The sequence below is a fragment of the Petromyzon marinus genome, chromosome 11, assembly GCF_048934315.1.
Source record: "Petromyzon marinus isolate PM22_M1 ecotype Great Lakes invasive population chromosome 11, UKy_Petmar_22M1.pri1.0, whole genome shotgun sequence".
NCBI lineage: Eukaryota > Metazoa > Chordata > Hyperoartia > Petromyzontiformes > Petromyzontidae > Petromyzon > Petromyzon marinus.
Genome location: NC_133677.1, coordinates 5225543 through 5239308, shown reverse-complemented (window position 1 = coordinate 5239308; position 13766 = coordinate 5225543). Strand labels below are relative to the sequence as shown.

Below are 13766 nucleotides of genomic sequence, written 5' to 3'. Positions count from 1 at the left end.
GCAAGCCAGGGTAGCGTGATTGTGGCCATGCAACGCAGACTATGAAGGAGACAGCAAGCTACTGTATTCTGCACTCTTTTAAATGTAGGAATAGCAAAACTATTTTTCTCTCGTGGCTAGCAGATTGGCAGATCTCGACATTTGCCATACGCGATAAATAGAATAGAATCACCATCATTAGCAGTCACCATTGTCTATCCACTGCTGGATGAAAGCCACCGCACGCCATCGCCATCCATCATGGTCCAGCGCTGCTACGATTCACCTCACTCCTATATGTGGCACATTAGGAATGGACCACTCTTTTAATAAGTCCTTATGTGCTGTGCAGTACACCAATGCACGTGTGTACACCAGCATGTGATGACTGAGTTGGGCCTGTGGGGGCGCTGGCAGGGTTAATGATTAACCGGACGTGTACACCAGTCACGTGATTAATGGCGACTCGGTTGCGGATTGCTGTGTGACACCACGTGTTGTTGCATTCTACAGATTAACCACAATAAATATGTTTGCCCTCGATTTGGAGCACCTGCCCAACGTCCTTCATTTCTAGCGTGCAACATATACATGACTTGATCTCATCACTCCAACTTCATGACAGGCATCTATCTTGAACAGTCTGACTTATGGCTACCATTCTGTCACCAATCTAGTATATGGGAGGTATCTTACTAACATGCAAACTATTTCTTGCAAACAAGTCTATTAAATGTGTATGTATAGAAGGAGATTATTAAGATCTACGCTGTGAATGCCTCTTGTTAAAATGTCAGTTCCCACTTGAAACTCGTTATTTTGTGATGGAAATCAAATCAGCCATAAATAGTTGCAATCTTTTCAGTTGGCCAACTTCAAAGCATGCAGAAAATGGTCTTCAATTAAAGGAATAAAGTGCAAAATGATAATTTTCAAGCTACACGGTGAGAGGATGGAATCACATCGCTCGGATTTTGCACTCGTGGAGTTTCTGTCGTTCATGAGCATGCTTTGGCTCGGCATTCAAGTAACGGTTACAATCTCCAGATGGCTTTCCAAAACACATCATGGATTCCCATTATCCCAGGAACAAAATTGACTTTGGGGCTGAAAACTACAGCCCAGAGGTTAATGGTCTGTGCAGTTTACTTTTAAAGTGTTGCACAACTAATCACATTTGTCTACAGAGTGCCTGGTCTTACTTACAATTACCACAGTAATCGCAAACAAACATGAATGCAAAAAAGACGGCAGCCCAGGTATCATTTTGAGAAATATCTAGACAAGCATGTAGCTATTTTATCACGGTTGCTGAGCCTAGGCCCAAAATAGCATGCTGTCAGACACAAACAGCACTAACGAAAAAAAACAATAGGCTTTCCCTTTTCCGGCAAGAATACAGAATGTGAGAATAGGTTTTCCCCTTTTTTCTGGCAACAAAACAGGTGTTGAGATAGTCTTGGTTCTTTCGGTAAAGTCACGTAGAAGGGAAACAATAAAATAATAAAAATATAAAACAATAAAATTATCACGACGTGTCGACTGCAACACAAGCAATCATCATCAGGTGTGAAAACCACAGCAGGAAAATTTGAAAAAAGTGGTGGTTAATTTTAACGTTCGCACCACGGAGAGCGATTTTACAATTTGTTCAGATGGACGAGTCCATCTATGTTCGGAAAAGAGGAGAGGGGAGACGAAAATAATGGATGCGGTCTGAAAGACACCGTAAGCGTGAACAATCAATTAAGACCCGAAATGTTTTATCAAATCCTTCCAATGATTGCTAAGCCAGAATCCATCTTCTCGGTTGAAATTGTCTCTGTGTTTGTATATGTGGATAGCCTCATGAACGAATCTCTCATGGTAGCCAGATTGCGTGCAAAGAACCTCTGTCTTGGAGAAGTCAATGTCATGTGAGCCTACTGAATTATAACAGTGATCTGCCACGGCCGAGGTGTTGGTCCTACCGTGTTTTAGGTCTGCTTTGTGTTCACGAATGCGGTCCGAGACATGTCGTTTGGTTTCTCCAATGTAACTACTACCACAGAGGCAACTTAGTTTGTAGACACCAGGGTACTGTATGTCCGGAATGACATCTTTTACAGATGGAACCAGATCACGGATTTTATGTAATGTGTTGAATCGGACCTGGATCTTGAGTTTATTCAAGATTTTGGAGATTTTTTTTGTGATCTCCGCAATGTAGGGTAAAGTGATGGTTTTGAAAGGCTCCTCAAGAGGGTCCTTCTTCATGTTGAGAGCTTTGCGGATTATGTAGTCGGAGTAACCATTAGCCTTAAGAACTTGGTGTACGTGCTTGAGTTCACTGGCTATGTGTTAATGATCGGATATGCATTGGGCTCTATGGTGCAGAGTCTTGATGAGCGGTGTGAGGGACGAAGTTGGAAAGAGAAGTGTTTTCATCTGCAAGTGTGCTAGTTGAACAAAGTGTGGATCGTTGAAATGCTTCTGACATCAGCCCGCAATTGAGTGATTCACGAGCAATGAGCAGTTCACTCCAATGTGGCAAAGCATTTGCATGCATTGTGCATGGAGAAAAATATTGTCAATGCACGTGTTAATTTATTTTAAGAAATAGATAAGATTAACCCCTTTTATTGAAGACAAAGGTCATTACGGTAAATTCATCATTAAGTGTTTTATACACCTTTGAATTTCTGTAGAAAATGTTGTACATTTTCATTTAGACTGCACTTAGAATACGCATTGTAAATAAACAATATGCACTGAAGGGAGTTTTATTCAGGAGCTGTAATTTGTTTTAATTTGATCATTAATCTATTATTCAAAGAAACAGCAACGTCTATATATTTTTTGCGTTTGATATTTAAAGCATAGAGACGTGAGCACGCAGCTGCACACAAGTAAGTACCTTGGGCTATTAATCTGATTGACCTAAATTCAATCTCACTTGAGTAAGTCTGCAACAAGTTCCACCTTGGCGATTACCCCGCACAGATACCAAGCGCCTCTCTCAAGCCATGTTATATGTGTTTGGCAATTCGTTTTAAAAATAGGTTTTCAGAACTGTTAATTTACGGGGTTTTTTTCATGAGTCACAATTATTCATATGGGAAACAACATTGCCAGTAGCAATTTATGATATAATTTCTTTCTTTGCATCTATGCTTTATTACAATGTGTGTCCACTCAATGGTTTGCTACTCTTATTGTTTGTATTAAATATTAACGCCCTTTCGTCATCAAATCAGAACATGACGAGAGAGAAAAACATCATTGCAAAAATTTACAGAAGCACTCAGGCTTTGTGCATCATGCAAGAAGACATCGCCGATTCTTGAAGAAGTGCATTATGGTCCTCTTATCTTCGTTTTCAAAATAAATATGGGTAAATGAGACCGACTGACAGCCATCCTTTGTCAGTCAACTGTTGCATGAAAGCTTTTTCCACACTGTGTCGGTCATGGAAGGTGTTTGACCATACTTCACCGCACTGGTCAGTGCAGCTAATGCAGTGCGCAAACCACTGCCCACCGGTCCCCCTTTTACTCATGGGTATAGCATTCGGCACAGCTATGCACAGCGGTAGAGCAAATTTGGTCTGGTAAATCATTTAAACAGGGAAAAGAAAGGTGTTTTTGTTTACTGTCAGACAGAATTGTAGCAATGTCACAACCAAAGGATTCGTATAGAAGTCTGTTCGAAATGAGCAACAACAAATACGTTTTATTTTTATTTTTTAAGGCTACACTTGTAATCCCAACAAAAAAAAGTATAATAAAAACAATTATAATCCAAAATAGCCAATAATGCGTGCTGTTATTAAAATGTACTTGATTTTCTCATTTGACAGATGCATGCAACTACTCGACTGAATGGATGTTACAAATTATCAAATAAAATTAATGAGCCTATGCCTTATTTGACTACCACTACACTCCTGGCAATTTTGGAAGTGCCTTCTTTTGGATAGGGTTTAAAACGTGTTCTTTTAATGCTAATATTTTTTTTGCTTTTCGCATCGCTATGAGCAGAACAGCTGGCCTGCGAGCTAATGGGTTTGTAATAACCTTAGCTCAGGAGCAATGCCAATAGCCACGAGGCAGTATTGCCTGCATCCAAAACCAGCACAACACAGCCCACCTCTCGTATTGGGTGGAGTGGTGGCGCACTGGTTAGCGCACTGCGCTGTGAACTTGGAGGCCCGAGTTTCACTCCCGGTCAAGGCTAACATTAGGCTACCACTCCGCTCTTGTAGATTTGCAATTGTTTGTCTGCGTGCCATTACGTGTTCTGTGTGTGTGTGTTGTTGCTTCACACCCTGGACACCCATGAAAATGAGATCTTTCATCTCAAGGGATTATCCAGGTCATACGTATTTTTCAATGACTTAAATTATTGGCACGTGCTATCAGTCCTGCCCTCTGCCCCTTCAGTAACTCGCACTGACCAGCGTATGCTCAAGGATCCGCTATCACTGCAATGACATGGGATGGATTTTATTGATGAAGTGATTGATGATGCTGCACATTTAGTTTTAGCTTTGCGTGTGGCCTCTGAGTAGGTTCCTTAAAATATCCACGAGAATATATGTTAAACGGGTTGCTTATGTAAGATGGATCCTTTGACGTCTTAATGAACAGCAACGTATCAATGTGTCTGAAGAGGAACTGTATTAATTATGGTATATTACCAGCTATGAAATGGATCAGAAACATAACCACTGGAAAAGAGGATGGGTACAGACGTTCAAAAGTATGCAAATATGAAGGGGAGATGCTTGCTTGAGATTACTCTTGAGAGACAACAAGATAAACACAGATTTTGGACTGTAAAGTACAGTTCAGTGGGCTTGAGTTGTACACGTAAATCGAAGAGATGATGGCCAGTGGACGACAATAACTGCTGAGTGGCAGCTTGATGAGGGAACGCGCCCAAGAGGGCGTCCACCATGGAGATGGAGCGTAAGAGATTGACTCGTCAGCTTGTGCGAGGTGGATTGCTCCTTCGCGGGACGGTGAAGAATGGCCATGACTCGGGGAGACTTTCATCCAGCAGCGGATTCAATATGACCGATGATAATGACGCTTTATGGAGGATGCAACAAGTAAACGATGCATATGCGGTGTAAGATGACATTGTTGAAATATATTTCAAGGAACAGGTGTGTGTGCATTTCAGTTTGGAAACAGACTTTTCATGGGAATATGTAACATTGCATAAGTTCATCATCGTCAGCCATAGTCAATCCACTGCTGGATGAAGGCCTACCTAAGCCACGGCCCGTGTCTCGTGATCCAGCAATGTAATGATCCACCCAGCACCTGCACACGTGCTGATTTCATCGCTTCATCTCCTCGGTAGATGTCCTTTCTGACGTGTTCCATTCCTCAGCTGCCACTCTGTCATTTATTCTGGACCAACGGCCAATCATCGCACGTCCTGCCAAAGTCCACTTACTTTCTTTAACAGTTTGACTAACTTAGTTAACCTGCGTACGTTCTCTAATCCGTGTGTTTCTCTTTCATCGTGTAATTTGTTGTATATATAGGCCTTTTTCCAAAAAATAATATTAACAATAATTCTGCCATTTGTTTAATAAAAATAATAATCGATAAAATAAATAAATAAACACCCTCAAACTCGCTACCTCCCACAAGCACCAAGCATCTGGAGGTCGTAAAAGGCCATTAAATAATAAACCCTGGGGCAAAGGGAGGTTAACAACGACGATCTGCAAAATCTCCAGATTGCCAGAGGACCGCATGCCATAACCTGCTTGGCGCTTTGGACAGTTCACAAACAAATATCCAGACTCACAGGCACGGACACAGAGCACAGGGCAAACGGACATTATAACTGATATATTTTTTTTGTACGGAAAAAGATGAAGCTTGGCTATAAGAATAAGTCGACATTATAGAGTGCAGTATTCCTTATATTATTTCTTATTGTATCTTTATATCTACATGACTTTACCAAGAGAACCAAAAAGTACAGGAGTTCCTGCAATCACGAAAACTTAAGTCCAAAATAAGCTATATCTCTGACCTCGAGAATAAAAATCACGGATCCCTGGATGCAGACAGGGAGCAAAAAGTAATAAAACCCTTGAAATACCGGAGGTAACATCTAATGACATTACAGATCTTGGTTAAACATAAACCAAATAATAATCACAAGAGATTAGACCTAGGGTAACTCAAAAGAGATACAAGAAAATAGGTCAAACACACAATACCAGATAATATGTATTCCATGAAATCAGAGCCTCCCCGGCCGTCGTTGTCTTCCAACAATTTGACACAAACACATGGTAGCCATAAAATACGTATGAAGGGAGAGTGCCTCCCCTTCCTAATAGGAGAGACCACGAGGGGTTGGCAATGCAAACAAACAAAATGTGATGGTAAAACAGTCAGTCAAAGGTCAAAAAGGGGGGGGGGGCAGCCAGGCCGCTGCTGCCACGGGAGGAGGACGGTGACAGAGGGCATCTGTTGTTTTTCTCTCTCGCAAGAGACGCGGAGAGAGGAGAGAGAATTTCACATTTAAGCTCGGCAAGGGACAGCTCGACACAGCAGCTCGGAAGAGGACAGTAAGCCAGCTCCGGGGAATGGCCTTGAAATCAACAACGCGTGTGGTGCATCGCAGAGAAGAGGGACGAGGTGATGCTCTGTGCTGAGTTCGGCATGGACCGACAGAGTATCGCTGAAAGTTATTCTCAGCGTCAAGCAATCAACCTCGAGAAAGGGCGGAGAGGGACAAGCATCGACCGAGCCAGCGTTGCAGAGAACCAGCTGCACGCGCAATCGGCGCCGCCAGAGAGAGACGGAGCAAGAGAGAGAGCGCGCAGCAGCGCCACCAGCGCCACCGAGCGAGGGTTGCCAGCTGCCAGCGGACAAGCGTTGTGCCGACTCGGCTCATCCAGCAGGGGAAAGAGCCTGACCGGCCGCCCGCGAGCGAGAGTGTCGGGGCGCCAGCGAGAGCGCCGTGGGTTCGACCCACACGCGCGCCGACCGGCACCGGCTGGGAACCAAGGCAAGAGTGAGGAACTGCAGACAGCGGAAGAGCTGCGGGCGCTACCTGACGACGGGATCATCATGCGACGACGGGATCATCGCGCGCCGACGGCGAGCGTCGTGCCGACTCTTCCAGCCAGCTGTGGACAGAAACTGTGGCCGCCCGTGTGAAAGAGGGAGTGCCACGCTGTCCGTATGATACGCTCACGCCCTCACCGCTCCGCGGGGAACAAACACATTTTTCATACAAGGGATGCCCAACCTCGGCGTATGCTCATCGCAAGAAGACCAACAACACTCACACATCAACACGTACAAGAAGACTCATGATAAGTGCGAAGAACATTGCGGCCCAGTGAGTTACGGGGATACGGTCATTTAGAAGTATTTTAGTCGTTCGTTTTTTTTCTTTTTAATTGCATAATCTTACCAATTAATTAATGGATAACTACTCTTGCCTTCTGGACATGTTTCTTTATTGCCTTCGTATGAATATCATTGCATGAATTTTTAAGGACTTTTCCTCTCGCCGTGTATGCTCGTGTACTCTGAGGAAGTAATACATTGTTCTGTTACCCAGTTAACAAACGTGATCGTTGAGGGTTAAATGTATGGATCAATGAGGGGAACATCTCCAGGAGTACTGTGTTGACAATTACGAGCATAAGAGTTCGCATATTAGACTGTTAAGGTTTTGTTTAGAAATTAAAATTGCTTAACACAGAAGTGTCTGAGTGGTGCCTTCCTAAGTTCATGCATAATAATCTTAATTATTAGAACTGTATCCTGCGGTGAGATTTGAATTTGGAGACCTGATATAAAAACACTAAGACATAATCAGTAAATGTTAAAGCGAGACTAATTGTATTATACCGATTGATAATACGAACCTAGACAACGAAGCCGAGTTTAATCTAGCACACTTACAGCAAACCTGTATAACTTCATACTATTAATTGAATGATCCCGATTGATAATACTACCCTCGTCAGCTAGGCAGGGCCTAATTATCATAACGACTTGCATTAGCATAATCGCACACACTCGCATAAATTAACGCGATTGCATCTCTAATTAGCATAATGTATGTGCATAATTACATCAATTAACATAACTTCGGACAATAACGAATATTTCCATTTAATCTATATTATTTTCATTACATTTTCAAGACCCGGCGTATACAACAAATTCCAAGCATGCAAATCTTTGTGCACTTGTTTTGTATTTTATCTACATTGCATTGAAAGAAGTTGAATTTTATGTTTTAATGACTGCATAACATTATGCTAACCATGCGTGCTGCAGTATACATGCACATTGCACGAGCCATATTCTATAGTTTTCTATTCTGTAAAAAAATTTTGCACTAATGATTTCCTAACTCGGTAGAGTTTGTTCGGAGCATCTCGGGCAATTAGTCTCAGGCACTGCAGTAATTTATGTCAGGCTGTATTATGAACTTTTTCACACATTTTTAAATATATAAGCACTATATCTCATTATAAAACGAGTGTTCTTGTATTTTTTACATAAAAAGCTGTATTTTTCGTACTGACAAAGAATATTATGAAAATTTGAGTAACTTCAAAACAACCGACAATTGTGGGAATTGTCAGAGGTGAATTCAGTTCGGGTGCAGGTGCTGGGCGATTGTTACATCACAGGAATGTGACGAATGGAGGCGGCTTGGGGCGGCCTTCATCCAGCAGTGGATGATACAGTGGCTGATAAAGAGAATTTAATTTAATCTCAAACAAAAAACTCCCGGACCAAGTTAGCCATGCAATTATCTCTCGTGCCACAATTAGAAATAAATTGTGAAATTCACTGATCAGGAAAAGACAAAGGAAAATCCAATGAACATGAATTATGCAAATACTTGTATCCATGTCTGCGCGCACTGTATGATAATGGTTGCTGAGCTCGATGATGATGATGAAGCTTTTGATGAAAATAAGAATTGACACCGCTACATTTCTCCTAACGTTAACTGTAGGTTCTAGAGTTAGCAAGCTAAGGCACAGGAGCTATATCTGTGACATTGACGTATTTCCCCCCCTCCGAGTTGTATTTGTGAAAACATCGTTAACCTTGCATCCCTTAATTATGCAAATGTGCCTCACCTTACATTAATATTTATAAAATCACTGCTGGCAAGCCTGGGCACAAACACCATGTGAAGCCAGCAATGAATACAAATGGATGTGAAAACCTGTGCTGGGGAGCGGTAACGTAGTGGTTAGTACACTGCACTACAAATCTGGTGACCCGAGTTCGATTCCCGCTCGCGGCCAACACCAGTGACGATTATCTGAACCGGTTCTGGGCCTCCCCTAGGTCGACTCGGCCTCAAATTAGCACCTGGTGCGGTGAGTAAACATTGTCACTCGGGAGAGAAAGGCGGCTGGGCATGGTGTTGGCCAATCCCTCGTGTGCCGTGCCGGCTTTCATAGGTGCTCGCTATAACGGTACTTGCCCCAACAGTTTGTTCAGGCTATACTGGGGGATCTTTGTCGCTGTTTGAAATGCCTCAAAGTGGAAGGGGGGGGGGGTTCTTGGTGGGGTTTTGGGGGTGGGGTGGGTGAAGGGGGCTCGGGGGGGGGGGGCAGGGGCTATTGAGGGGGGTGGGTAGGACAGGGGGGGGTTACAACGTAGCACATGAATCCCTCAATGCATTTGCATACTTATTCCCATTGGATTTGCACACTTATTACTGCAGCAGTGCCAAACATGCGACCTGCATTCAAAAATTATTTCCTTGTTAACTCCAAAGCCTTACCCTTAATACTAATAACACTGGAATCGCTAATTACCGTTGTAAGTTACGGATTAAATGGGCTGGCTTAATAATGGAACATTGGATCCGCATGCTGGCACACACACACTTGCCAGCATTGCAATGGCAGTCCTCATCCCTTGACTTTCTTTTCCTTTCCACTCACATCTGGTTGAGTCAGATGGCAATTTAACACATCCATGCTCAGACAGAAACCTTAGGGTCCAGTGACTACATTATTGCAGAGTTTGAGGGCAGAGGCACCAATCCAATCGTGTAAACACCAGCCCCAGCGCACGTGCGAAACCACCACGCTCCTTATATTCGTTTACGGACAACTGGTAATGAATATGCCCTGCACGTTTTTGCATTGCAAATGTATTCGCGTGGTTGGCCTAAAGTGTGCCGTTTTCGACTGCGTTTTATTTTGCTTTCTAAGTAGTCAGCTATTTTTCAAGCGTTGTGTTTCTTTCACACTACAAATGTGTCTTCCAAGAATTGCAGTGCATTACAATGTCACATCTCCGACTATTACATATCCGCCCTGACCAATTATCCCCCTACACATGCACTGCAGTATTTGTGCATGGTGTAAGTGTCATTTTATATACATGTTCACTTATCTGCTTATACCCGAGTTCCAGTGAGTTGGATAATCAACATATCGTAATGTAGAACTATATTTGCTTCGAGTTTAGATACATTTGATATATGTAATAAATACTGATTTTTTCACCTGTTTTTTTTTAAAGGACTGCCTATATAACTGTGGCAGTGACCAAATTACTCTAAATGTACCCAATCTTGTCATATTTCAGAAGTTAAGCTTGTTTGAGCCTGGCGTTTGGATGATTGACCACCACGCACAAACAGGGTGTCATATGATGGCTGTGGCGTTGTGCTATTATGTGGACAGCAGACAGCAGGACAGAAAAATCTATTGTTGTACTTTACTTCTATACTCCTGCATCTCAATGTCCCACCTTCAGCAACCTAGCATGGTGAAGTAAGGTCTAATAACTCGACGACCCGCATGGTGTGGGCCGCTGTCATCCAGCAGTGGATTGACAAAATGGCTATATGTACATAATAATACAAATGTCATGAATGTTCATAATTCGACCAATAAGTGACTGACGGCCTAAACAAGATAGGGGGTCTGCTTACAATCCTGGTGGGAGCAAATGTATCCTGAGGGGCAACTGTTGTCTTCCACAAAGTGGTACCCATTTTAATAACCGTGGGGGGACAAAGGGTTGAGCTCAACCCAAGGAGGGTTTAAACTCTCAAGCTTCGAATTGCGAGCGACAAATTATGTTCACTGTACACAACCCCAGGTAATTAAATACGATTGCAGTGGTAATGATTTTAATGACACTAATAAAAACAGATCTCTAGATATGTGCCGAACATGCATAAAGTGACCACATCTACTCACGTCAAAGGTAAATGAAATTCAAATGAGACACAGATGCATTCAACATTTGTTTAATATTGGAACCCGCCTCGAGAAGAAAAGCACCTTGAGTCTATATTGTATACAGTTGCATGCTGTCCCTAATCACTGCAAATTCCTACCAGTACCAGTGAGTGCGCTTTTCTGCGCCACATGTCCTTGTTAGCAACTGTGAATTTAACGTCTGTGCAACTCGCGTCGACTGCACCCTGCCTTCTAATCCCCATGCGTTCGCGCCTGCTTGCCCATTGGCTGCATCTACAAAAACAGCCATCATTCACGCGGCAGGGAAATTGTGAGCAACGTCAAATCGGTCAGAAAATGAAAACGCTCGTGACTTCCCCCCACCACCACCACGTAACATTCACGGCCCGCAATATTGGTGCCATCATCTGTGGGCTGGGTGGTTCCATGATCTCATGCAGGGAGAGCAGGGTAATGTCGGCAGTCCTTCATTTCAGCTCGGGTTTGCACCCTGGCAACATCAACAACTGAAAAAATGAATGGCGATTGCTCGGGCGAGAGTTCTCATGCACGGCAAGATTGCCAATCTCAGCACATTAATTGACAGGGCCCAGCAAAAGGGGTCTTCAATCACACTCAAGTTGAGGGAGAAAATTGGTCAGCAGTGGGCTTCAGAGGGTTATCCCCTTGTGCAGACCGAGAAACAGTTTGACAGGGTCGAAACAAAATCAACTGCACTGTGGGTCACATCTGTCTGACAGCAACTCTCAGAGATAAAATGGCTGTGGCTTTAATGCACATTTGGCTTAACGCTTAAGCTCACAACAATTTGCAATCATGCAAAAAAAAACCGGGTTACAAACATTAGTTGTAAAATGGGAAGAAGCGTGGACATATTTCCATTGAGTGCGTGGCTTTGAGTTATCTATTTTAAGGCAGCGCCAAAATAAATGTTTATTTTCAAATAACGATAAGTGCAAACGTCGTGCAAAATTGTAAATTGCTTTCACGTGGTTATAGCGACACTGGCACGATGGCAGCAAACGTGTGATGTCTGCAGTTACCATGCGCACCCAAATGCTATGCGTAGTTATGAACAAAAACAGCCATCGTGAGAAAATTCAATACTTTACGTGCATGCTCTTGCAGGCCAATAACATTGGGTTTTCAGGATTTTACAAACATCGTTGTGTGCTTTGCAGGCCAGCACAAGATTCGCTTCATCCCTGGGATGATTGGCCCCATTTTGGAGATGACATTGGTTCCTGAAATGGAGCTACGCAAGGCCACCATCCCCATCTTCTTTGACATGATGCAGTGTGAATACCACTACACCCGTGAATTCAAGAAGGTAAGCCATTATTCCTCTACCGTGTGCTACTTCCACACAACTGGACCTCACCCCGGCCCACTCCGCTTCGCGGTCTGGCAGTATGTATCTTTGTTGAGTTACTCGTGGCACCTTTGCTTGTTGAGCCAGAGCAAGAGAGATACTGGGTTAGAGTCCAGAGTCAGATGAGCAAACATACATTTGCTCTGGTCAGGTTTAGGTAAAAAGGTAAATGTGCTGCCCTGCTACTGCTTGCTCATGCCACTGCTGATGTAAGAACCTCTGCTCGAGGGAACTCTAGAGAACCGCTCTAGCGTAGTTTTACTTGTCCCAGTGACTTACCAGCTTCTTAATGGTGACAGCAGAGAGGTGATTTGGTTGTCCGTAAAGCCACCAACTGCACGATTGATTTCACAGTCTTGTTAATGTGAAACCATCTTCCCCAGCACAACATCTTTCACAGGGTCTTCGAGGATGGAAGTTGAAAAGAGCTAGGTCTGGGCTGGGTAATTAAATAAACTGTTCCCGCATCCACCCCCTTTGACTGCTGAAATTGGGCGTAATTCCTACTCGCCTGTCATCTGTAACCTCTCGACACGAGTGATGTTGGCTGGAGTTGAAGTCATCAACTCACCTACTACTGCTATAGTCATCACACATACAAAGACAGATTGTTGGGGCAAGTGCAGTTAGCGAGCACCTGTGAAGGCCTGAACGGCACACGAGGGGGTGGGTGACCAGTACCACGCCCGGCCGCCTTTGTCTCCCTAATGGCGACGTTTTTACACACCGCACCAGGTACTTATTTGAGGCTGAGTCGACCTAGGGGAGACCCAGGACCGGTTCAGATAATCGTCAACTGATGTTGGCCATGAGCGGGAATCGAACTCGGGTGACAAGGTTCATAACACAGCGCGCTAACCGCTACGCTGCCGCTCCCCACACACATGCACGCACGTTCATGTCCTGATTTCTGGCATTCCACCCGTTTGCAAATGGTGCGACAATCCATGCAGTTGTCACCCAGAAAACAAAGAAATACATTGTAGGCGGTTAGATTTTCGTGTTTGTGCCGCATAGGCATAGTCCCCGTGCCGAACGTGACATGGCACAACCCGCGAACAACATAGCGATTGGAATGAATGCGCAGTTGTTCAAGGGGGCCGCCATTGTTGATTGCACAATACGTCTGCCGTCTGGATAGTTAAATCTGGAGCGAAACAAATGTCGCACGAGCGTCAGGGTCACATCGCA

The 13766-nt window shown here is 43.7% G+C and overlaps 1 protein-coding gene across 2 annotated transcripts in view; it reads left to right on the top strand.

Moving 5' to 3' along the window:
* The window catches only part of LOC116941304 (dedicator of cytokinesis protein 1-like), a 227278-nt gene that overhangs the window by 153381 nt on the left and 60131 nt on the right, over positions 1 to 13766 (top strand). For both annotated transcript variants that reach the window (XM_032952216.2, XM_032952215.2), the window contains exon 34: positions 12385 to 12533. In XM_032952216.2, coding sequence (XP_032808107.1) covers positions 12385 to 12533 — 149 coding nt within the window. The remainder of the gene's footprint in view (positions 1 to 12384; positions 12534 to 13766) is intronic.